This window comes from Ranitomeya imitator, chromosome 5, assembly GCF_032444005.1.
Source record: "Ranitomeya imitator isolate aRanImi1 chromosome 5, aRanImi1.pri, whole genome shotgun sequence".
Taxonomy (NCBI): domain Eukaryota; kingdom Metazoa; phylum Chordata; class Amphibia; order Anura; family Dendrobatidae; genus Ranitomeya; species Ranitomeya imitator.
Window position 1 is genome coordinate 578,758,749 of NC_091286.1, and position 27,652 is coordinate 578,786,400.

Here is a 27,652-nt window from a genome sequence, read left to right on the forward strand (position 1 = left end):
TACCAACAATCTTACGTCTGGGGTAACTGGCAAACCATCCACATGTTGGGGGAAGCAGTACCGTAATTGGACACATTAGATTTTAACAAGTCTAATCCTACTTTTCTAGAGTCAGAAGAAGTGTTTGAGGGTCTCCGCTGCTATAACCGTAGGAGTGGCGTGTACCACCATCTGACCTGAATGGGGACGTTTGTGGGGGAGTTGTAGCAGCATGCTGTTATTTGGCTACCCATAGCATGATCGCTTTGGTTTGCTAGGTTTTGCATTGTTGCCACCCATCATTTTGCAAAATGAAAAGATTGCATGTACTTGTATATGTTCTGTATTTACAAAATTCAATTTTTAGGAAGAAATATAGGGGGAAGAAAAGAAAGGGTGTATAAATGAAGAGGAGGGTGCAATAATCTAATAATCCCAGGAGCAGAGATCAACGGACACAATGGCCTCCTCTTCATCAGTAGTGACATAGGAATCACCCCACGCACAAGCCTGCCGCTCCGTACTTTACCCTGCTGTCAGATGCCCAGGTGGCACCAAAATGCCCAGCTTCCCCAGTTATGAGTATCTGGCTTTAATTCTCATCCATGTGAATTCCTGCGGCGTTCTGTAGGGCATTAATTACATTTCTTTCTAATTGCACACAGGAAATTACTGCAGGATACAGATAATTAGAGAATGGCTATATATATCCATATGTATTTTATGCATACGCAATGTAGCGAGGCTGAAGGCCTTTTATTAGAAGCGCAATTGATTGGACAATAGAAATACAATGTATATATGATGTGTCCAAACGACCATCGAGCCATAATCTTGGCTAAATGGGCATTCCACCAACAGAATGGACACTCCGCTATCAACACAGACATAAGACGGTTGATAGATCCCGTCGAGATCGGTAAGATCTCATGTCTATGGTCAGCTTCACAAATTAACGATTCTCCATGCCGCTTCTAGGGCCTGAACACTGACTAGATGCCTAGCTGTATGGCTCCATTCATAATCTATGCACCCGTGGCTCGGCACTCCCCCACTTATAACGTGTGATCGGTTGTGTCCAAACCACCAGTTTACAGTGAAAACTACTCTTACGCAAGAAGTAAGGCGTGAAAACCGGAGCATCTTCATAACACATCCAGTAGACAAGAAATCGCCCTGTTCATAATGGGAATACAGCCAGCTATGTCCAGCATTAATGTAGACAGCGCAGACCCTTATGAATCTGCTTCACAGCAAAGGTTTAAGTAAAATGGGAGGGAATGGGCGCTGGGGTCTTCAACACATTTCAGCTAAGGCTCCAAAAGTGAATTTCTGAAGTATAAACAGGACTGATTTTCTTGCAGCTACATAAACACTGAGGTTTGGCTCTAAAACGTGACTAGGGATGATGGATATAGAGCTTTAGGAAGAGCCAGATCAGCTGAATATCAGAGATGGTACATAGGCATAAGAAAATAAGAGCAGAGCAAATAGAGGAGCATTACAGGGTCCACCTTGCTCCCCCTTCCCTTAGCAAAAAGGTGTATTCACACGCAGTGTGCCTACACATCTAATCCTTGGAGAGACGCCAACGCAGAGTCCAACACATATCCTTGATAAAGGCCAGATGGGCCGAAATTCTGCTATACACGGGTAGGCTTAATAAATTCAAGTTCACAAAATGTTTTTGACTCTGTGCTGAACACAAAAATTGACCTCTTTGGCATTAACTCAACTCGCCATGTTTGGAGGAAGAGAAATGCTGCCTATGACACAAAGAACAACGTCCCCACTGTCAAGTATGGCGGTGGAAACATTATGTTTTGGGAGTGTTTCTCTGCTAAGGGCACAGGACTGTTATTATCAGGTGGCCTTGGAGCAGCATGAAATGACCTTCGCTGGAGCAGTGGTAACTATATTGACCGCAAACCCTGATCCTATCACTGCAACTAGAAGTAGCCGTGGGGTGTGCCTAACCAGACCTAGACACCTCGACATAGCCGGAGAACTAAATATCCCTAAAGATGGAAATAGGAAAACTCTCTTGCCTCAGAGTAGACCCCCAAAGGATAGACAGCCCCCCACAAATAATGACTGTGAGTAGGAGAGGAAAAGACACACGCAGACTGAAAACAGGGATAAGCAAAGGAGGCCACTTCTACCTAGAAAGGAAAGGAAAGTACAGGATACTATGCGGTCAGCATAAAACACTACAAAATATCCACAGCAGAAAAATACAAAAACTCCACCACCTAACTAAAGATGTGTAGAGTATATCTGCGACTCCAGCGAATCCAACTAGACTGAGAAAAACATCAAGCACAGTCCAGCAGGAACAAAATAGAAACAAGATAACACAGAAAATAAACACACAGCAGTGTGTCTAAAACAAAATGAAGCAAACACTTAACTTTGCTGAATTGGCAGCAAGAAGGAGAGGCCAGGCAGGACCAACACTTCCAAAGGAACAATGGACAACTGGCAAGGACTAAAGAGTCCTGCAAAGCTATATACCCCAGTCAGCTTTGCAATTAGCAGATACACCTGTCCAATCCTGCAGTCCAGGCACAACTGCATTACCCTCTACAACCACCGGAGGGAGCCCAAAAGCAGAATTCACAACACAGGACTACTTCACCGCATCAATGGGAGAATGGATGGAGCCATGTACCGTAAAATCCGGAGTGACAACCTCCTTCCCTCCGCCAGAACATTAAAAATGTGTCGTGGCTGGATCTTCCAGCAAGATGATGACCCAAAACATACAGCCAAGGCAACAAAGGAGTGGCTCAAAAAGAAGCACATTAAGGTCATGGAGTGGCCTAGCCAGTCTCCAGACCTGAATCCCATAGAAAACTTATGGAGGGAGTTGAAGTTTCGAGTTGCCAAAGCAACAGCCTCAAAATCTTACTGATTTAGAGATGATCTGCAAAGAGAAGTGGACCAAAATTCCTCCTGACATGTGGGCAAATCTCATCATCAACTACAAAAACGTCTGACTGCTGTGCTTGCCAACAAGGGTCTTGCCACCAAGTATTAAGTCTTGTTTGCCAGAGGGATCAAATAACTATTTCTCACTGCAAACTGGAAATAAATTTATACAATGTGATTTTCTGGATTTTATTTTTGATATTCTATCTCTCAATGTTAAAATTAATCTACCATTAAAATTATAGACTGGTCATGTCCTTGTCAGTGGGCAAACTTACAAAATCAGCAAGGGGTCAAATACTTCCGCCACTGCATATACTGGGAGAGGCTTTCATAAATGTGATGCAGGACAGTGTTTCTGTGATAATGGGATACCCGCAGGTCAAACAACCTCTCATCATCCAAAGACATCAGGTCTTATTAAGATAGCATAAATGTAGAATAATCAGTGATGCCATTTGTTTACATAGAGCACACACACATTAGGGTTAATTACAAAGGAAGACCAAGTATCTGCCACTCCTAACCCCCAAAGTTACTGTGTAGCCAAAACAGAATCAAGTTCATGCCCTTTAAATCAGGTAAGAGGAAGGATATCCCATAAATATAATGTTCTTTTATGGGGGTAAACATTAACTTAAACTCTTTTACATGAAAACCACTTACCGTATGTTCCTCTAATTGAGTGCAAACATCAAAGTCAGCAGGTGATGGCGCTCTCCCCATCACATCAGCAAAGTCATGTGCAAATCCAGCACATCAAAGCTTCACAGATCAGATCGTTCTGGGGAGCGTTCCACTCTGCACTTGTAACTTTCATGAGAAAAACACCTTCAAAGAGAATCTCGTCTACAAGAAGACCCTGAAATCCGGCTACGGGAAGTGTGTGCTGAGTACATGGAGGGTCTCACCATGGGGAAAGTTGGAAATTGAAGCCCACACATAATACTAGAAACAATGATTAGACAGTCAGGGGTGTGAGCTCAGACTACTGGAAGAAACACAAAAGTCTACATTATTATTATAAAACAGACCCTCACCCAAATCCTACTTCCCATTTATTACGTTTGGTGGCTCTTTCTGCTGCGTTGCACCACCACAAGAAATGTATTTTGGCCAAGGACTGGAGTTCATTTCTTTAGCGACAAATTATGATAAAATTTGTCAGCTATAATCAGGCAAATGTTTCCTCCCCCGGTCCCCATCTACACTACAACCCTTTAAAAAAAAAAAAAAAAAATTAAAAATAAATAATATATAATAATAATAATAATAATAATAATAATAATAATAATATAGCAGATTTGGCTGTGACTGGCTTACAAATGGCTAAACTTGCTAAATTTTTGAGCAACCAAAATTAACGTGAAAATTTTGAAGCATGTCAAATAGTTTTATGCCAGAATTTGGAATCGGGGGTTTACGTAGTTTTAAAAGATCCAGTCATAAAGAATGACTATTTCCACTTGTAGAGCACAAGCAAAAATCCTTAAGGCTGTGTGCACACGTTGCAGATTTTTCACGTTTTTTTGCTATAAAAACGCGAAAAAAACGCATACATTATACATCCCATCATTTAGAATGCATTCTGCAATTTTGTGCACATGATGCGTTTTTTTCCGTGAAAAAAACGCATCGCGGTAAAAATCGCAGCATGTTCATTAATTTAGCGTTTTTTTTTGCGGATTTCCCACTATATTATTGCATTGGGAACCTCCGGAAAAATCCGCCAAAAAAAGCACCAAAAACGCGAGAAAAACGCACAAAAAACACATGCAGATTTCTTACAGAAAATATCCTGTTTTGCTCAGGAAATTTCTGCAAGAAATCCTGAACATGTGCACATAGCCTAAAACCGGAAGAAACACAAAACATTTCAGGCTCACGGACCATTTACGGTCCTCGATGACCTTTTATTGCCCCCAGCAGATTCCCAGGGACCGCAGTGCTTGGTCCAGCAGCTTTATTTTGATGGCCACCTGCTCATTTATTTCTACAGGTTCCTGTGAACCCGTGAACGTAGTGTTCACTACTGAGCACCGACGCGCGTGCAATGAAAGATTACGTCCCGACACCAGCGCCAGGAAGCACCAAAAATCTCTGAAACCCTGCAAGTAATGCAGCACCAGAGCTTCTAATCTTTGGGGCTCACTGGCGGTCCACGTCTTGCAATGCAGCTGGGAATAGGAAACTTCATAAAAATGACGAGGGTTTTTATTTTTTTTTAAACCAAGATACATGGGAAACTATGTGATGAGGTCACTAGTTATTAGATAGTGGTGGGTGACCAAGCCATGGGTCCTCGAAGAAAGGATGCGAAGTCTCAAAGGAAATCAGGCGAAACAGATTGTAACCTTCACCCCAGCTCCAGATAGCAAGTCCGGCTCATTTTCATATAATATTTCAGCAAGCCAGCGCATTTTCCATTAAGTATTTCAAAGACGCATTTGAAGCAGAACATCTGTGCTGGGGATGACAGGAACAAGTCGGAGACCAAGGAGAAGGGTCACATCTGGAGAACACAGGAATGACATGGTCACATATCTGTTCAAAGGCATTTCCAAACTATTAACAGGACTGGAGCTTTGCAGGAGTAATAAAGAGAAGATGGAGATACGGGAGCGCTGGGCAGGATCATCTCAGCATCCGTGGTGCCATGTTGGCGGCCAGCAGATCATGCCACCATTGTACCAATGAGAAAGGATAATATTTATGGGCACTGCCGCCAGGAGCGTGGACTTTTAAAGCCAAGACGGATAGCTTCTTACTTTCACAGGCACATGTGTAGCAGCTGTATCGTGTTAACGACAAACCAAAGCCATCATGACATTGGAATGGAAACCATTTCCACCGCCAGAAAGCACACCCAGCGAGCGGCACTATTCATCCCCGCATGGCGCTCATCTACAAGGATCACATGCCGAGTGTCCAGATATGGAAGCCACTGACATCATATTGCAGGGCATCACATACAATCACCGTGTAGACTTCACTGAGGTCTATGGAGGATTCTACCAACTAGTGACCAGCAGAGCTCTTCGTGACGGTGCCTGTTGTGAATTCTGTGGCCAAGCTCCCTCCTGTGGTCGTGAGTGGTACTTCGGCTGGTTCTGTCTATGAGCTTCCTTTGGTGGATGAGAGTGGTACTGCGGCTTCTGAGTTTCCTTCCTCAGGTGATGAGGTTAAGTCGTTAGGTGCTGCTCTATTTAACTCCACCTAGTGCTTTGATCCTGGCCTCCAGTCTATGTTCTAGTATTGGTCTTGCTTTCTCCGGGATCGTTCCTGTGGCCTGTCTATCCTGCATAAGCTAAGTTTTGCTTGTGTTATTTTTGTTTGCTATTTTTTCTGTCCAGCTTGCTATATTGGTTTTTCTTGCTTGCTGGAAGCTCTGGGACGCAGAGGGAGCACCTCCATACCGTTAGTCGGTACGGAGGGTCTTTTTGCCCCCTCTGCGTGGTGGTTTGTAGGGTTTTGTGTTGACCGCAAAGCAATCTTTCCTATCTTCGGTCTGTTCAGTAAGTTGGGCCTCACTTTGCTAAATATTTCATCTCTGCGTTTGTATTTTCATCTCAACTCACAGTCATTATATGTGGGGGGCTGCCTTTTCCTTTGGGGTATTTCTCTGAGGCAAGGTAGGCTTATTTTTCTTTCTTGGGGCTAGCTAGTTTCTCAGGCTGTGCTCGAGGTGCATAGGACTGGTCAGGAGCGCTCCACGGCTACCTCTAGTGTGGTGTGATAGGATTAGGGATTGCGGTCAGCAGAGTTCCCACGTCTCAGAGCTCGTCCTATGTTTTTGGTAATTGTCAGGTCACTTTGTGTGCTCTGAACTTCAAGGTCCATTGTGGTTCTGAATCACCTTGTTCATAACAGGTGCCCTAATAATACAAACCTTCACCCCTCTATTGTCCTGCACCGCTCCCTGTTCTAACAGCACTTCTGCCACTTTCATCTGATCCCAAGGATTGGCAGAAGTAGATCGCTGCATTCTGTAACAGCGGCACTAATCCGGCATGGTGGTCACCAGCTCATGGACTCAGGGGTTCTGTACTCAACCCTCTAGATGGATGTTGCACTAATATTGTAAGGGAACAAACGGCAAGCTGTAAATCAGAATTTTTAGACTATCCTAGGCCCCATTCACCTGACCATTAAGATCCTCCACTAACCGTGTAAGCCGACAAACACCAATACTGCCTTTTGACCTCCATCAGGTCAAAATACTGTAAGGGTTCATTCACACTTCCTTGTGAATGTTGGTGTGCTGCCTGATTTTTTTTTATCGGAGAGCACACAGACCCGCTGTGTACGTCCTATTCTGATCCTCAACATCGGATCAGTACAGAACAGGCTCTAAATTTTACTGACCCCATTCTGGGATCCGTCATTGTCTTGGATGTGAATGGACCGGTGAGACTCTACGGTCCGAGTGCTGGCCGATACTCAGACATGTCACTCATGTGTGATACACCCTAAGGGCGACGCACGGCACTGTCGGCCTATACTGTGGCACACGTTGCAGCTTCCATGAGCGCTACATATTTGGAGCTTTTTTGATTTATACATCAGATGGAAAGTCTTAAGTTTTTTTTAAGAGGATCCTGCTTAACAATCCAAAATAGAAAAACCCCTGAAGAATGGGCAGGTTACTTCCATTAACTACTTGTCGTTTTTGAAAACCTGAAGCATCTACAAAATGCTCAAAAGCCAGAACATATGAACCATAGGATATTTTTCCAAAGAAGTGAATGGGAATATATTTTTTTTTTACCATAGTGGACCCACTCAAAAGGGGGAAAAAAAAAAAAAGTAGTGTGAACTTAGACTTAGAAGGAAAAAAAAGCCTTACCCCTGTTTCACATCGCCCCAGAAATCACATGCTGGAGAGTTAGCAGCATCCCCTTACCATTGGCAGTCTATGAAGATGGTGTCATGGACGCTCCCTATGATTAGTGCTGCTGCGGTGAGCCGGTAATCTCTCCTGGGGTGATGCTCGGAGACATCAAAGCCACTTCCTACACGACTTACATTCCTTCCACTAAGTGAGGAAGAGATAATACTACAGCCATGTACTAGTCAGAAAACACGTGAAGTTACAAAACCGCTCGGAAATCGAGGACATGGAAACTTTCTTTTCAGGTTTTTAGGCAGTTTTCAGAATGGACCTTCTCCAAACCCACCAGAAAAAATACCTGTGTGAAGTATTTTAATATTTAGTTTGTAAGAGTTTTTTTGCAAAAAAAAAAAACAAAAAAACAAAAACACATTTTTTGATTGGTGTGATGGTCTGATTGTTATCTGGCTGTATTCCGTGTCCGTTTTTACCATTCATGGGTCATTCATGTTCCTAGTATCTAAAAAAAAAAAAATATATATATATATATATATATATATATATATATATATATATATATATATATATATATATTGGATAGAGCTTTCCCATGCGTCAATGAAAAACGGATGGCATATAGATGTGCGGTCCGTTATTCACTAACCCATTCATGTGACGGGAGTTCTGTCAATAACAAGGACCAGAGAAGGACGTGCCTGACAGCTGACCAATGGCGACGCCAGGTGTCGGACCCCACTGATCTGATACTGATAACTTATCCTTCGGTTATCAATATGTAGTTCTAAGGAAAATCCCTTTAAAAGGGGTATTCCCATCTCCAAGATCCTGCCCCAATACATAGTAAGCGAAATAACAACAATAATAATAATAGCAAATACCTCTAATTAGAAATGTAGTATAGTTCTGCTGATTCACCATGTCCATTTCCCATGAGCAAGGCATTACACTACCTTAGGTATGCATGGTTATGTGCACTGATATAATGGACAGTAAGTTGTTAGTGGTCATAACCATGGATACCTAAGCTACTGCAATGCCCTGCATATGGGGCAAGCAACATAGCGAATCAGAAGAACTATACTACATCTCTAATTGGAAGCATTTGCCAATATTATTACACCTACTACATATTGATCTAGTGTCTTGGAGCTGGGAATACCCCTGTAATAATCAGGGTACACTGGGCTTTATTTATCAAAACCGTTTACAAGATAAACTGTCTGTTGTCCATGGCAACCAATCATTAATTAATTAAACTGCTCTGGGAAAAGAAAGCTGTGCTGTGATTGGTTGCTGTGGACAACAAAGTTGTGTTATATGTGCTTGGTGTGTGAAGTCAATATGGACTCTATGCGCTACTAAGAGGCTCCATATGTTACATAGTAACATAGTTAGTAAGGCCGAAAAAAGACATTTGTCCATCCAGTTCAGCCTATATTCCATCATAATAAATACCCAGATCTACGTCCTTCTACAGAACCTAATAATTGTATGATACACTATTGTTCTGCTCCAGGAAGACATCCAGGCCTCTCTTGAACCCCTCGACTGAGTTCGCCATCACCACCTCCTCAGGCAAGCAATTCCAGATTCTCACTGCCCTAACAGTAAAGAATCCTCTTCTATGTTGGTGGAAAAACCTTCTCTCCTCCAGACGCAAAGAATGCCCCCTTGTGCCCGTCACCTTCCTTGGTATAAACAGATCCTCAGCGAGATATTTGTATTGTCCCCTTATATACTTATACATGGTTATTAGATCGCCCCTCAGTCGTCTTTTTTCTAGACTAAATAATCCTAATTTCGCTAATCTATCTGGGTATTGTAGTTCTCCCATCCCCTTTATTAATTTTGTTGCCCTCCTTTGTACTCTCTCTAGTTCCATTATATCCTTCCTGAGCACCGGTGCCCAAAACTGGACACAGTACTCCATGTGCGGTCTAACTAGGGATTTGTACAGAGGCAGTATAATGCTCTCATCATGTGTATCCAGACCTCTTTTAATGCACCCCATGATCCTGTTTGCCTTGGCAGCTGCTGCCTGGCACTGGCTGCTCCAGGTAAGTTTATCATTAACTAGGATCCCCAAGTCCTTCTCCCTGTCAGATTTACCCAGTGGTTTCCCGTTCAGGGTGTAATGGTGATATTGATTCCCTCTTCCCATGTGTATAACCTTACATTTATCATTGTTAAACCTCATCTGCCACCTTTCAGCCCAAGTTTCCAACTTATCCAGATCCATCTGTAGCAGAATACTATCTTCTCTTGTATTAACTGCTTTACATAGTTTTGTATCATCTGCAAATATCGATATTTTACTGTGTAAACCTTCTACCAGATCATTAATGAATATGTTGAAGAGAACAGGTCCCAATACTGACCCCTGCGGTACCCCACTGGTCACAGCGACCCAGTTAGAGACTATACCATTTATAACCACCCTCTGCTTTCTATCACTAAGCCAGTTACTAACCCATTTACACACATTTTCCCCCAGACCAAGCATTCTCATTTTGTGTACCAACCTCTTGTGCGGCACGGTATCAAACGCTTTGGAAAAATCGAGATATACCACGTCCAATGACTCACCGTGGTCCAGTCTATAGCTTACCTCTTCATAAAAACTGATTAGATTGGTTTGACAGGAGCGATTTCTCATAAACCCATGCTGATATGGAGTTAAACAGTTATTCTCATTGAGATAATCCAGAATAACATCCCTCAGAAACCCTTCAAATATTTTACCAACAATAGAGGTTAGACTTACTGGCCTATAATTTCCAGGTTCACTTTTAGAGCCCTTTTTGAATATTGGCACCACATTTGCTATGCGCCAGTCCTGCGGAACAGACCCTGTCGCTATAGAGTCACTAAAAATAAGAAATAATGGTTTATCTATTACATTACTTAGTTCTCTTAGTACTCGTGGGTGTATGCCATCCGGACCCGGAGATTTATCTATTTTAATCTTATTTAGCCGGTTTCGCACCTCTTCTTGGGTTAGATTGGTGACCCTTAATATAGGGTTTTCATTGTTTCTTGGGATTTCACCTAGCATTTCATTTTCCACCGTGAATACCGTGGAGAAGAAGGTGTTTAATATGTTAGCTTTTTCCTCGTCATCTACAACCATTCTTTCCTCACTATTTTTTAAGGGGCCTACATTTTCAGTTTTTATTCTTTTACTATTGATATAGTTGAAGAACAGTTTGGGATTAGTTTTACTCTCCTTAGCAATGTGCTTCTCTGTTTTCTTTTTGGCAGCTTTAATTAGTTTTTTAGATAAAGTATTTTTCTCCCTATAGTTTTTTAGAGCTTCAATGGTGCCATCCTGCTTTAGTAGTGCAAATGCTTTCTTTTTACTGTTAATTGCCTGTCTTACTTCTTTGTTTAGCCACATTGGGTTTTTCCTATTTCTAGTCCTTTTATTCCCACAAGGTATAAACCGCTTACACTGCCTATTTAGGATGTTCTTAAACATTTCCCATTTATTATCTGTATTCTCATTTCTGAGGATATTGTCCCAGTCTACCAGATTAAGGGCATCTCTAAGCTGTTCAAACTTTGCCTTCCTAAAGTTCAATGTTTTTGTGACTCCCTGACAAGTCCCCCTAGTGAAAGACAGGTGAAACTGCACAATATTGTGGTCGCTATTTCCTAAATGCCCAACCACCTGCAGATTTGTTATTCTGTCAGGTCTATTAGATAGTATTAGGTCTAAAAGTGCTGCTCCTCTGGTTGGATTCTGCACCAATTGTGAAAGATAATTTTTCTTGGTTATTAGCAGAAACCTGTTGCCTTTATGGGTTTCACAGGTTTCTGTTTCCCAGTTAATATCCGGGTAGTTAAAGTCCCCCATAACCAGGACCTCATTATGGGTTGCAGCTTCATCTATCTGCTTTAGAAGTAGACTTTCCATGCTTTCTGTTATATTTGGGGGTTTGTAACAGACCCCAATGAGAATTTTGTTACCATTTTTCCCTCCATGAATTTCAACCCATATGGACTCGACATCCTCATTCCCTTCGCTAATATCCTCCCTTAAAGTGGACTTTAGACAAGATTTTACATAGAGACAAACCCCTCCTCCTCTCCGATTTTTACGATCCTTTCTAAACAGACTGTAACCCTGTAAGTTAACTGCCCAGTCATAGCTTTCATCTAACCATGTCTCGGTTATTCCCACTATGTCAAAGTTACCTGTAGATATTTCTGCTTCTAGTTCTTCCATCTTGTTTGTCAGGCTTCTGGCGTTTGCGAGCATGCAGTTTAGAGGATTTTGTTTTGTTCCAATCTCCTCACTGTGAATTGTTTTAGAAATGTTCTTACCTCCCTTCTGAGTATGTTTTCCTGGGTCGTCTTTGTTCGAGTCTAATGTTTTTCTTCCCGTCCCCTCTTCTTCTAGTTTAACGCCCTCCTGATGAGTGTAGCGAGTCTTCTGGCGAATGTGTGTTTCCCAGGTTTGTTGAGGTGTAGTCCGTCTCTGGCGAGGAGTCCATCATACCAGTAATTCACACCGTGGTCCAGGAATCCAAATCCTTGTTGTCTGCACCATCGTCTTAGCCAGTTGTTTGCATCAAGGATCCTGTTCCATCTCCTGGTGCCATGCCCGTCTACTGGAAGGATAGAAGAAAAAACTACCTGTGCATCCAGTTCCTTTACTTTCTTCCCCAACTCTTCAAAGTCCTTGCAGATTGTCGGTAGGTCCTTCCTTGCCGTGTCATTGGTGCCCAACATGTATCAGAAGAAATGGGTGGACGTCCTTGGAGCTGAAGAGCTTTGGTATCCTATCGGTCACATCCTTGATCATCGCACCTGGAAGGCAGCATACTTCTCTTGCAGTTATGTCCAGTCTGCAGATGGCTGCTTCGGTGCCTCTCAGTAGTGAGTCTCCCACCACCACCACTCTTCGTTGCTTCTTGGCTGTACTTTTTGCTGTCACTTGTTGCTGTGTGCCCTTTTCTTTTTTGCTTGCTGGTATTGCTTCATTCTTAGGTGTGCCATCTTCATCCTCTACAAAGATTTGATATCGGTTCTTCAGTTGTGTGGTTGGTGATTTCTCCATGGTCTTCTTGCTTCTTTTGGTCACATGCTTCCACTCATCTGCTTTTGGAGGTTCTCTGACACTTTTTGCACCTTCTGTGACCAGTAGAGATGCTTCTGTTCTGTCTAGAAAGTCTTCATTCTCTTTGATGAGTTTCAAAGTTGCTATTCTTTCTTCCAGACCCCGCACCTTTTCTTCTAAAAGGGCCACTAGTCTACACTTCTGACAGGTGAAATTGGATTCTTCTTCTGGTCGATCTGTGAACATGTAGCACATGCTGCAGCTCACCATGTAGGTTGTCACATCTGCCATGTTGCTCCTAGATCCTGCTGACTTGCTGTGTGTTTTCCTTCTTGTGTAATCTACTCAGCCAAGCTCTCTTGCAATAATGTCCTACAGGCAAAATTACGGCGCGCGGTTTGGTGATGCTTTCGAAGCAGCTGGTCCCGGCTGTACCCAACGATCTTCTAGCTTAGGGAGACTTCGCTTCTCCCAGAAGGCACCTGGAATATGCAAATTAGCCTCCTGAAGTTTGAATCCCTGGTTTGGTGATGCTTTCGAAGCAGCTGGTCCCGGCTGTACCCAACGATCTTCTCGCTTAGGGAGACTTCGCTTCTCCCAGAAGGCACCTGGAATATGCAAATTAGCCTCCTGAAGCTTGAATCCCTGGTTTTTGAGCGCTAATGTTCCCTCTAGAAGCAATGCTAACGGAAAAAGCTCCGGCCATATGGCATCTAATAGAGCATGCAATTTTTTTCCTCTCTCGTTGCTTTATATTTTCTATTCTTCTTCAACTCACTCCTGCCTTGGCTGAAAAAGACAGCACCAAAAACTGCTCAAATCAGGTCAGTCTTAGGCTATGTGCACACACTGCAGACTTGACTGTGGAACTTTCTGGGCAGATTCTGAATTTCTTGGCAGAAAACGCAGGTCAGAATCTGCGCCTAAGGGTAGAGGGTCATTACAGGCATCCCTTTGTATATACAAGATAGAAATTTAGTACAAGGACCTACTTGAGTGATTAAAGGGGTATTCCCATCTTCAAGATCCTATACAATATGTAGTAGGTGTAATAATAAAAATAATAATAGCAAATATCTCCAATTAGAAATATAGCATAGTTCTTCTGATTCATTATGTCTCTTTCCTCATGTGAAGGCATTGCAGGACCTTAGGTATCCATGGTTACAACCAATGATATACTGACAGTTAGCTAGTTGCTAGTGGTCGTAATCAGGTCCTGCAAATGAGGAAACATACATAGTGAATCAGAAGAACTACACTACATTTAATTGGAGGGGATTGCTAATAATATTATTACACCTACTACATTCTGGGATAGGATCTTGGAGATGGGAATACCCCTTCAATGTTTAAAAACGCAGTGCGATCACCCTTTATACTAGTCAGACATCTGTGAGAAGTTATAAATGACCTGAGCTGGAAATATGTCATCTAGGATAGACACCTTCCTGGACAAGAGCTACCAAGTTCTCTAAAGGAAGGAAAATAGCTCGATCCCATGAGAACGGGTCTCAATCTAACCCCAGCGCAACAGTCCGAAATTAGAAAAGAGTCGGAACCTGAAGCAGGAGTGAAATCTGGGTTGTCAAACTAGGGCGTTGATGGACTCAACGGGATATAGATGAGGAGATTAAGACTGGTTACCATGTTTTCAAAAAGCGCTGCGTGAGTATTGGTAATTGTTTCGAGGAGAAGGATTTTGGAGAGGACCCACAAAAAAAAAAAAAAAAAACAAGATTCCACATGATCATAGCCTCACGTGGATAGTACACATGGATATCAAACGTTCAGTCAGAAAAGTGAACCAACTGCTGACCCAAGATGGCAGCAGTTACTGATGGCAGACATGGACCACGTTCTCCATACCGATCATACTATCACCACTCGCCTAATTGGCAGACATGGACTACGTTCTCCATACTGATCACTCTATCACCACTCACCTAATTGGCAGACATGGACCACATTCTCCATACTGATCACTCTATCACCACTCACCTAATTGACAGACATGGACTACGTTCTCCATACCGATCATACTATCACCACTCACCTAATTGGCAGACATGGACCACGTTCTCCATGCTGATCATATTATCACCACTCACCTAATTGGCAGACATGGACTACATTCTCCATACTGATCACACTATCACCACTCACCTAATTGACAGACATGGACTACGTTCTCCATACCGATCGTACTATCACCACTCACCTAATTGGCAGACATGGACCACATTCTCCATACTGATCACACTATCACCACTCACCTAATTGACAGACATGGACTACGTTCTCCATACCGATCATACTATCACCACTCACCTAATTGGCAGACATGGACCACGTTCTCCATACCGATCACTCTATCACCACTCACCTAATTGGCAGACATGGACTACATTCTCCATACTGATCACCACTCGCCTAATTGGCAGACATGGACCACATTCTCCATACCGATCATACTATCACCACTCACCTAATTGGCAGACATGGACTACATTCTCCATACTGATCACTCCATTAAAACTCACCCAATTAGCAGACATGGACCACGTTCTCCATACTGATCATACTATCACCACTCACCTAATTGGCAGACATGGACCACATTCTCCATACCGATCATACTATCACCACTCACCTAATTGGCAGACATGGACCACATTCTCCATACTGATCATACTATCACCACTCACCTAATTGGCAGACATGGACCACGTTCTCCATACTGATCACTATCACCACTCGCCTAACTGGCAGACATGGACCACGTTCTCCATACCGATCATACTATCACCACTCACCTAATTGGCAGACATGGACCACGTTCTCCATACTGATCACTCTATCACCACTCACCTAATGGAAATATTTTGACTTCATATTTATTCGGGTAAATAGGTCTCTCAGGTCTCCCATTCCACACAGAATGCCCAGAGAAGTAATGTACACAGCACAGTAGCCGCGTCTGTCCGGCAAAGGAGTCTCTGTGATGCTGTAAAAACCTCCAGCGCCATTACTCGAGCTGGGCCTTGTAAGAGGTTTTATTTCAGTTCTCCAGAGTTTAGTAGGAGATTTAGAGCTGCCTGGGATCTGCCAAATAAACTCTGTCTGTGGGATTGTGTAAATTCATCTGGCAGCACGTCCGGCCCGCCATCTGGAGAACATTTTCCAGTGAGGGAGAATGAAGCAGGGGCTCCAATCGAACAGGACAAGCAGCCCTTGGTCCCCCTGGGACCTTCCTAATACGTGTCACTCAGGACAGCCTCCTGCAAAACGAGGAGAACATCCAAGTTTCCAAATTGCACAAGCCGCCACCTGAGCGCAATGAACTAATGTATTCTTCATGTGAGACAGGCATGAGACACCCGTCATGGGCGAGATTACCTTCAATGATGCCAAAAAAAGAGCACACCACAAAATAACTCATGTTCCTGTCAGCATTAGAAACGTGTGAAGGAAGAGACACACAACTTTGGACATATGAAAAAGTCTAGTAAATTTCCTAAAGTCTTAAAAGTTGTGTATAAATTTTATATGCTTCCCAGGTAAATTCCTAAGTAAACTTGTCAGTATCCACTGTGGTTTAGATTTTTTTTTAATGTTCAAAAAAAAAAAAAAATAGAGAGTCCTCAGTGGCGGATACCATCTATAAAGTTAGCCATTAAAAGGTGTCAACCACTGGAGGACTCTCTAATTGTAATATTTTGCTATCTAGTGGCTAACATGGTACACAGATATATTCTTTCCTGTCCCGAGTTTAGGGTTTCCAGATGTTGTCACCCGATTCATTAAATGCAACTTTACAAAAAAAAAATTGGTCAAATGTCCTCCAGTCCCTCTCCTGGAGTAATTTTATGCATGCCTCGAAAGGTTTGCGACATTTTGTCAATTTTGTGACTTTTTAGGCTAAACAGTAGCAAAAAGGAGGTTAAAACACCAAAAGCAATTTTGACTTTGCACAAAAATTTGAAATTCTCAAAACTGCAGAAAAATAGGAATTCTCACTTGCAATTATAACCTTTGATTCCACAGTTCTCTGATCTGCTGAATACCGGAATGGATTTGGCCAGGCAGAATGTATCTAAAGGTGTGGGCCAAACAATCGTTCAGCCATCAGCCACGTTCCCCGACTACCTCTTAGGCTACGCTCACATTTGCGTTGTTGGGCGCAGCATCGTCGACACATACCGACGCATGCGTCATGCACCCCTATCTTTAACATGGGGGTGCATGGACATGCGCCGGTATGCGTTGTATTGCGTTTTACGACGCATGTGTCAATTTGACGCACCAGACAGGGCGCAGACGACGCTACTTGTAGCGTTTTCCCTGCGCCAAAATTCCTGAACATTACTAGTTTGTCAATGCATGCGTCAAAAAACGCAGCGTTGTGTATATGTGCTGTTGGTTGCGTCGACGACGCTGCGCCCAACAACGCAAATGTGAACATAGCCTAACACAGGAAAGCTCCGCTTGGCAGTTTGCCCTATACGGTCTAAGACATCCACTGCCAGAACAAAAGGATTGAATTGGAAATCCAACAGGCTGGATCCTTCTCTCCCTTAATATCATCTGCTAGGGAAGAGTGAGGAGGACCCATGCACAGTTGGTCAGCTGATATTGGAGGATTCACTTTAATGTACAATGAAGGTCATCTTACGGCCATGTAGTAGACTACTATCATAAATTCTCCTTAAGGCTTCTATCCAACCAATCATCTTCCTTGCACTGGCTGAAGACTGCACACAATGCCATGCGTGCTGCTGCACCGGGAGTGGTCTCCAGCACCTCCTGGGCCTTTAGACCTTTGGGTCTCCACCGGGAACGGTCTCCAGCACTTCAGACCTTTGGGTCTCCACCGTGAGCGGTCTCCAGCACCTTCTGGGCCTCAGACCTTTGGGTCTCCACCGGGAGCGGTCTCCAGCAGCTCCTGGGCCTCAGACCTTTGGGTCTCCACCGAGAGCGGTCTCCAACACCTCCCGGGCCTTAGACCTTGGGGTCTCCAGCTTCCTGCTTACAATGACCGACTTGATTACATCTTGTTCTCAGTGTAATATGGACACATTTTCCACGTGATGCGCAGGCCGGCATTCTGGGACATGTAGTTATTAGATTTACTAGATGCAGACAGAAGATATTTCCTTGAGGTGTAGTTGTGAAAAATAGAAGGAAAATAATAATGTTAAGTGTTTTGGTGGAATCTTTTTAAAATGTAAGAAAAGAAAATGCTCTAATTACACTCACAAACCAGAGGTATTAATCATAATTTTTTTTTTTTTTGAGTTCACTCATGATGCAGCCGCCAAACCTTAGTAATCTACAAATCATAGTAAACAACACTAAACTTTTTTTGACTGAAGTACTGGGAAACTTAAGTAAGTCCAGAGCACAGACTCTGGACCTCCGTGATGTACAGAACTTTCAGACTTGGTGTTTGGCTCACCATGAAAAAAAAGAATTACCCTGGCACTTGAACATTATATTAAAATTAAATTACGAAATATCTGACTAATAACTGAGCGTCCATCTATTATCTTGGCACAGATACCATTCTACTGCTCAAGCGCATGTCATCTTTCTGTCCCAAGGACAGGGGAACATCTGGAGGCATGATTTTGTTCCAGACAGAATCGGGTTTCTACAGACTGGTTGTACAAAATATGGCTGGGCTCACATCTGCGCTCTTATTTCCGGTTTTCTGTTCCTTCATTCATCCAATACATGACTAACACTATAGATGCCTGACAAACCACACAGACTAGAATATATCATACAGTCATGGCCGGAAGTGTTGGCACCCATGAAATTGTCCCAGAAAATTATTGCAATTACACATGGTTTGTTTTACATGTTTATTTTCTTTGTGTGTATCGGAACACCACAAAAAAAAAAAAAAAACAGAGAGAGAAAAAAAAAAAAAAAGAAGCCAAATTGGACGGAATTTCACACAAAACAACAACAAATGGGTTGGACAAAATTGTTGTCGCCTTTCCAAAATTATGGGTAAACAACTTTGTTTCAAGCATGTGACGCTTGCTCAAACTCACCTGTGGCAAGTAACAGGTGTGGGCAATATCAAAATCACACTTGATACCAGATTAAAAAAAGGGAAGAAGTTGACTCAGTCTTAGCAGTGTGTGTGTGTGTGTGTGTGTGTGTGTGTGTGTGTGTGTGTGTGTGTGTGTGTGTGTGTGTGTGTGTGTGTGTGTCACACCAAGCATGGAGAACAGAAAGAGGAGAAGAGAACGAAGCACCAAAATTTATGAAAAATATCAACAACCTCAAGGTTACAAGTCCATCTCCCCAGATCTGGATGTTCTTTTGTCCACGCTGCGCAAGATAATCAAGACGCTTACAACTCCTAGCACTGTAGCTAATCTCCCTGGACGTGGATGGCTGAGAAAAGTGGATGGCAGAGAAAAGCTGATGAAAGGTTGCAACACAGGATAGTCAGGATGGTGGATAAGCACCCTCAATCAAGTTTCAAAGAAATTCAAGCCGTCCTGCAGGCTCAGGGTGAATCAGTGTCAGCGCAAACTATCTGTCGACATTTGAATGAAATGAAATGCTGTGGTAAAAGACAAAGAAGGATCCCAGTGCTGACAAAGACATAAAAAGCTAGACTGCAGTTTGCTAAAATGTATGCGAGTAAGCCAAAATCCCTCTGAGAAAGCATCTTGTGGACAGATGAGAACAAGACAGAGCTTTTTGCCCTACAAAGCTATGGCCTACAAAGAAAAGAACATAGTGCCTACAGTAAAATATGGTGGAGGTTCAAAGATGTTTTGGGGTGTTTTACTGCCTCTGGCACTGTGTGCTTTGACTGTGTGCAAAGCATCATGAAAACAGAAGATTACCAAAAAAAATTTGGTTGCAAGGTAGAGACTATTGCCAGAATGCTGGGTTTGCGGTTTGCATCCTAGGTCATGGGTTTTCCAGCAGGAAAATAACTCCAAACTTACTTCGAGCACCCAAAAATGGATGGAAAAGGGCTGGAGAGTTCTGAAGTGGCCAGCAATGAGTTGGATCTAAATCACATTGAACATCTGTGGAGAGATCTGAAAATTGTTGGGAGAAGACGCCTTCACATATGAGACCGTGAACAGTTTGTAAAAGAAGAGTGGTCCAAAATTCCAGAGGAGAGGGGTAAGAACGTTGTTGATGGCTATAGGGAGATTGATTGCAGTTACCGAATTTATTCCCAAGGATCTGCAATCAAATTTGAAGTTGTGGGTGCCAATAATTTTGTCCAGCCCATTTTTGTGGTTTTGTGAAATTATGTCCAATTTGCCTTTTCTTCCTCTGTTTTTTTGTGCTGTTCCAATATACGCACACAAAGGATTTAAACGTGTATAATAAAAATGTGTAATTATAATAATTTTCTGGGAGAAATACTGGAGTCCATCCAGTTTACCGATCATTATGGCGATCATTTTACTAGAAATGAAAACCGCGTTCTCTACTATTTTTTTTTTCCGCTTTTTTATGTTTTCTGCAAAAAGGAGGCACCTGATGGACATGAAGCTATTGAAGTGCTCCTTCCAAACTTCATGTAATGGTACGTTCACATGGAGCTTTTCACATCTGTATTTTGGAACAAATTATATGCCAACATCTGACAATCTTTTACATTTTCAACAATTTTCCCAGGCTCTAGTTTTCATTTTCAGTTGTCGCGGAGTTGGTGGGTGGAGAAGAGCTGCTATGATGTCTCCCCATACACAGTACAAGGAGGGATTCTGTCTGTCATATGAGCATTTGTAACGGATTGTAGGACAGTCGTTCACCGATAGACGTTTTCCATTATTCAAACACCCCCTTCCCATTTGCTATATCCCCTCATACAAAATAAGAACACCCTGTACTCACCTTCGGTGCAGGCGCTGTTCCAGCAATGTTGGCATCTGGTCTCCCAGGGCTTACATAACATTGTTATGTCACGTTAGCCCTGCAGCTGATCAACGGACGCTTCCCTTCCACTTCTTCTAGCTGTCAATTTCATCCGAAGATGCTGCAGGGCTTCCGTGTCATAACAACATCACAGGAGCCCCAGGGCTGTCATTGCTAGAACCTGGCCAGCACTGGAGGAGAGTAAAGGCTGCCATTTCATATGACAGAATAATATTCTAAATGTTTTCCTATTTAGATATTAATATAGGTAGTAAGGGTATGTGTCCACGTTCAGGCTTGCTTTAGGATTTGGTCAGGATTTTATGCAGGTAAAATCCTGACCAAATCTGCGCCTGAGGTCACTGGCAGGTCACCTGCGGTGTTCTTGCGTGTTTTGCTCATTGTAACAACATGCTGCGTTCTGAAAAAACGCGCCACATGTGCGTTTTCGCAGCAAAAATGCATGCGTTTTTTCCTGCATAGTGGAGACGGGATTTCATTAAATCCCCTCCACTATGCTGTAACATCTGGACACTGCGTTTTTGACGCTGCGGAAAAACGCAGTATCAAAAACGCAGCGTTTCCTGAACGTGGAAACATACCCTAAGGGAAGAAGGCAGTGCTGAGTAGGGAATAGAGCTGGAGTGACAGAGGCTTCAGATCTACCCATAGCTCTTCAGCATCATTTTTATATCCATTCAAACGCTGATTTTTCAGTAATGGAGGAACGGACTGGCCATGTAAAGGAATTGCTGGACTTGTCTTTGAAAGAACTACAAGTGCATAGAAATAGTTTTGGGGGGAGGATCTTGCTGACAGATTCCCTTTACAGGGGTTTTCTCAGGTTTGAAAGTTATTTATTATCCAAAGGATAACTTTCTGATCACTAAACATCTGACTGCCGCAGCCCCCATCGATCCCAAGAACAGGAGTGGAGGTCGATCATGCGCACTGCCTCTACATTCATTCTAAGAGGAGAACCAAAGATCAGCTGAGCACAGCGCTCCCATTAATGAAGTAATTAATGAATGGAGCAGCAGTGTGCATGATTGACCTCTGTTCCATTCAGATGGGGGCCACTTCGGTTGGACCCCCAGTGATCGAAAAGTTATTTGCTGTGGAAAACTTGAGATCACCCCTTTAAAGACCAGGGGGTCCTGAGCATCACTAGCTTTTTGGTAACTTTCAATTTCACTTACCAAGTCCTGTTTCTAGAAATCTGCTAAATTCAATCTGACATATGTATGTAAATGTATCCGGATGTTCTCTTGGGGCTGGGGACAGGCAAGATAATGGACCTCTCCCCAGCCTGAAACGCGCTAAGTACATGGCTACAGCTTCTCTTCAGTATTCGCCTGGAACGCAATCATCCTGCGGAACCAGCAGCAATGACATTCCAGCAGTGTAAAGCAATCAGCCCCTGGACGGGGGCTCATGTTCGAGATTTCAGGCCAAGCTGCTTGTAATGCTAGAAAAGCCGAACGCAAACATACATGTAACCTGCAGTAGACGCAGCGGGACCCCACCATCCACAGCTCCTATACAGGGGGTCTACAAATCCACTGTGATGCCCCCTGGTTCCTTCTGAGAAGGTCAGAGGAATCCAACAAATTGGCTAAATCATTACAGGGCGTGTATAGTAATGTAACATGGAGATGACTCCAGATGTCCCAGGCGAGCAGCTCAGCCCCGCACAGCTCAGACAGCGGACCGCCAGAACGCAGTTCACACGCTGGCAAGAACACACAGGCTGTAAACTTGCACAATCGCCCATCAACTCCCACCAAATGTTGTTTGCTGCAAAATATCAGAGTCCTGAACTCTCCCCACAGTCACTGACTCAAGAGGCCGGACCCCAACTACTTGTATCCTGCAGAGAATAAAATGGGGGGATACATGTGTAGAGGAGACCACCATCCCACATGACGAGCCACCATTTACTGACATCCTGTCTGTTGTAAGAAGCGCCAAACACACTGCTCGGCCAAGACCCCCCGAGGCAGGATGAAGGGACCCGAGAAGACGCAACTTCTGTATATTCAGATGCACGCACATAGCGGCCATATAATGTGCATTATTATACACCCAACAGTAAACCATCTCCATGCCCAGGACTCAAACGGCCCCCACACTCTGCATGCACAGCCGCAGAAGACAGTCCTAGGTCTCTAGTCACAGCACCTTCCCTCAGTCTCTATGCCCAGCACTGATAGCGCCCTCCATCCATCCATCCGTATGCCCAGCACTGATAGCGCCCTCCATCCATCAGTATGCCCAGCACTGATAGCGCCCTCCATCCATCCGTATGCCCAGCACTGATAGCGCCCTCCATCCATCCATCAGTATGCCCAGCACTGATAGCGCCCTCCATCCATCCATATGCCCAGCACTGATAGCGCCCTCCATCCATCAGTATGCCCACCACTGATAGCGCCCTCCATCCATACATCAGTATGCCCAGCACTGATAGCACCCTCCATCCATTCAGCAGTATGCCCAGCACTGATAGCGCCCTCCATCCATCCATCAGTATGCCCAGCACTGATAGCGCCCTCCATCCATCCATATGCCCAGCACTGATAGCGCCCTCCATCCATCAGTATGCCCACCACTGATAGCGCCCTCCATCCATTCAGCAGTATGCCCAGCACTGATAGCGCCCTCCATCCATCCGTATGCCCAGCACTGATAGCGCCCTCCATCCATCCATCAGTATGCCCAGCACTGATAGCGCCCTCCATCCATCCATATGCCCAGCACTGATAGCGCCCTCCATCCATCAGTATGCCCACCACTGATAGCGCCCTCCATCCATACATCAGTATGCCCAGCACTGATAGCGCCCTCCATCCATTCAGCAGTATGCCCAGCACTGATAGCGCCCTCCATCCATCCATCAGTATGCCCAGCACTGATAGCGCCCTCCATCAGTATGCCCAGCACTGATAGCGCCCTCCATCCATCCATCCACCCTGCAATGATAGCGCCCTCCATCCATCCATCAGTATGCCCAGCACTGATAGCGCCCTCCATCCATCAGTATGCCCAGCAATGATAGCGCCCTCCATGCATCCATCAGTATGCCCAGCACTGATAGCGCCCTCCATCCATCCGTATGCCCTGCACTTCTAGTGCCCTCATTATACCCAGCACTGTTAGTGCCCTCCATCCATCCAGCTCTATACCCAGCACTCCTAGAGCCCTTTCTTCTATCCATCTGCTAGTGTCCCATATCCCCCATACTATATGCCTAGAGCTTCTAGTGCCCTTCTCCTATCCATCTCTATGCCCAGGAACCTGTGGTGCCCCCTACTACTAGTGCCCTCCTTTCATCTGTGTGCCCAGAGTCCCCAATGTCCTTCCTTCTCAAAAAATCACGGACTGACAACTTCTTTATGGGCACATTATAAAACCATACTAAATCATAGAGATTTTAAATGATCCACGTCTACGGCCCGTCCATCCTACACGACGTTATCAGCGGCACTCACTAAACTGGAAAATGTGATAAATATACAGTAATAATAATTTGCACAAATCTCTGCAGCTTTAAAAAAAATCATGGACACAACTAGTATTTTCTGGACAGTGGAAAAAGGGCCGTATTTGTCCAGACTGTCCAGGAATTTCTGTACGGTTGGCAACTCTACCCAGTATCCCAATGCCCTCCTATCTTCTATCACTGTGCCCAGTATCCCTGGTGCCCTCCTATCTTCTATCACTGTGCCCAGTATCCCTGGTGCCCTCCTATCTTCTATCACTGTGCCCAGTATCCCTGGTGCCCTCCTATCTTCTATCACTGTGCCCAGTATCCCTGGTGCCCTCCGTTCATCCATCTATATGCCCTGTGCAACCCGTCCATCTGTGCCCAGTATCCTCTTTGCCCATTGTCTTTGGTGCCCCCTGTCCTTCTCTGTGCACAGTATCCTCGGTGCCCCCCCATCTTCAGTGCCCCTCTTCTTGGGTGTCCAATATCCTTGGTGCCCGCCATCTTCTGTGCCCTCAATCCTTTGTGCCTACCCATTATCGGTGCCTCCCTGTCCTCAGTGCCCACAATCCTCAGTGCCCAGCATCCTCAGTGCCCACCGTCCTCAGTGCCCACCGTCCTCAGTGCATCTCTGTCCTTGGTGCCCACTATCCTCGGATCCCATTATCCTTGGTGACCCCATCCTCGCTACCCATTGACCTAAGTGCCCAGCATCCTCAGTGCCCCCCGTCCTCAGTGCCCACTATCCTCATCACCCATTGTCCTCAGTGCCCAGTTTCCTCGGTGCCTCCCCATCCTCTGTGCCCAGTATCCTCTGTGCCCGCCGTACTATGTGCCCTTTGTCCTCGGTGGCCCTGTGCCCATTGTCCTCAGTGCCCATTGTCCTTGGTGCCCACTATCCTCAGTGCCCATTGTCCTTGGTGCCCACTATCCTCAGTGCCCATTGTCCTCGGTGCCCACTATCCTCAGTGCCCCCCGTCCTCAGTGCCCAGTATCCTCGTTGCCCCCATCCTCTGTGCCCCCCAATCCTCTGTGCCCTTTGTCCTCGGTGCCCAGTATCCTCCGTGCCCCCCAATCCTCTGTGCCAATTGTCCTCAGTGACCCCCCCGTCCTGTGCCCATTGTCCTCAGTGACCAGTATCCTCGGTGCCCCCCAATCCTCTGTGCCCATTGTCCTCGGTGCCCCCCGTCCTCAGTGCCCATTGTCCTCGGTGCCCCCCAATCCTGTGCCCATTGTCCTCGGTGCCCCCCCATCCTCGGAGCCCAGCGGTCGGAGCACATCCCTGGCTTCGCTGCCCCTTTGCTCTGCCCTGCAGTGATCACATTCCTGCACTCCCCATCACTCCCCCTCGGCACTGCCAGCTGCCCCTCACTGCCGCGCCACACGGCCCCCTGTGCCGGACTCCCCTCCTATCTCGGGGCTCACCTGCAGTCTCTCGCTCGCCGGCTGCCACATGTCCTCTCTTGTTCAGGCACAAGCTCCTCTGACCGTCTGTAACTGCGCACCCCAAGGCCGGAGCTCCCCACAGCCCCGCGCTCCGCCCGTTATCCCGATAGCTCCTCCCACAGGCTCACACCGCTCCCCCTATCACACGCCCATCTCTCTATCAGCTCCTTGGCCACGCCCACTCGTAGCTGCGCTATCACCCCGCCCACTTCTCTAGCTGTCACCTCCCCGCCTCAGCCTGTCCGCTTCATGACTGTCGCTGTCACCGGGAGGGCGGAGTTATCCCGATCAGTCCCGCCCATTGAGCGGTGGGTGTGGCTGTTATGAACATATCCTGCCTTCATTGGGAACCTTGGCAACGCAATTTACTAGTGCCGTGCCAGCAGAGCCGTCATGACACCTACAGAGCTGCTCTGTCATCTACAGTCACAGGGAAGCTACAGGCAGTGCCGGCTACACTGGCCTAATGGGAGCCAATCAGGGCGCACTGCCTTTATTTTACAACTCACAGAGATATAAGAGCCAGAGTGTAATTGGTTGCTCCAATATAAGAGCTTCATTCTGATGGGTGGTCTGTAATTATAAGTGCTAAAGTCTGATTGGTAGCTCTATTATAAGCCTACAGTCTGGTTGGTTGTACTGTTATATGACCTGCAGTTCTGATTGGTTGCTCTATTATAAGATCTATAGTTGTAATTGGTTGTTGTATTTTAAGAGCTAAACTATGATTGGTTGTTCGATTATAACAGCTATGGGTCTGATTTCTTGGTCTGATAAAAGAGCTACAGTCTGATTGGTTGCTCTATTGTAAGAATTACTGTTCCGATTGGTTGCTCTATTGTAAGAGCTACTGTTTTAATTGGTTGCTCTACTGTAAGAACTACTGTTCTGATTGGCTGCTCTATTATAAGAACTACTGTTCTGATTGGTTGCTCTATTATAAGAACTACTGTTCTGATTGGTTGCTCTATTATAAGAACTACTGTTCTGATTGGCTGCTCTATTAAAAGAACTACTGTTCTGATTGGTTGCTCTGTTATAAGAACTACTGTTCTGATTGGTTGCTCTTTTGCAAGAATTACTGTTCCGATTGGTTGCTCTATTGTAAGAACTACTGTTCTGATTGGTTGCTCTATTATAAGAACTAATGTTCTGATTGGTTGCTCTATTGTAAGAACTACTGTTCTGATTGGTTGCTCTTTTGTAAGAATTACTGTTCCGATTGGTTGCTCTATTGTAAGAACTACTGTTCTGATTGGTTGCTCTTTTGTAAGAATTACTGTTCCGATTGGTTGCTCTATTGTAAGAACTACTGTTCCGATTGGCTGCTCTATTATAAGAACTAATGTTCTGATTGGTTGCTCTATTATAAGAACTACTGTTCTGATTGGTTGCTATATTAAAAGAACTACTGTTCTGATTGCTTGCTCTATTGTAAGAACTACTGTTCTGATTGGTTGGTCTATTGTAAGAACTACTATTCTGATTGGTTGCTCTATTGTAAGAACTACTGTTCTGATTGGTTGCTCTATTGTAAGGACTACTGTTCTGATTGGTTGGTCTATTGTAAGAACTACTATTCTGATTGGTTGCTCTATTGTAAGAACTACTGTTCTGATTGGTTGCTCTATTGTAAGGACTACTGTTCTGATTGGTTGCTCTATTGTAAGAACTACAGTCTGATTGGTTGCTCTATTATAAGAACTACTGTTCTGATTGGTTGCTCTATTAAAAGAACTATTGTTCTGATTGGTTTTTCTATTAGAAGAGCTAAGGAGTGATGAGTTGCTGTAATGTAGGAGCTGACTGCGCAGTGCAGAGATGTTCTGAGCCCGGATCATGCAAGTTGCTGCTCTGGATTTCAAAGACTTCAGCGGTGATGTCACCCGGCTGAAGCGATCAGTCAAAGATAAAGGACATCTCTTTACACCTTGACTAAACTTGACTAAGCTGAGATTAGCTTATTGGGCAATGTCCTGACGTCAGATTC

The 27,652-nt window shown here is 44.5% G+C and overlaps 1 protein-coding gene across 1 annotated transcript in view; it reads right to left on the reverse strand.

Moving 5' to 3' along the window:
- PID1 (phosphotyrosine interaction domain containing 1) overlaps nucleotides 1-25,778 on the reverse strand; it is a 71,542-nt gene extending 45,764 nt beyond the window's left edge. Inside the window, exon 1 of the mRNA XM_069727848.1 lies at nucleotides 25,642-25,778. Within this exon, the coding sequence (XP_069583949.1) occupies nucleotides 25,642-25,671 (30 nt within the window). The 5' untranslated portion in view covers nucleotides 25,672-25,778. The remainder of the gene's footprint in view (nucleotides 1-25,641) is intronic.
- Between the last annotated feature and the right edge of the window lie 1,874 nt (nucleotides 25,779-27,652).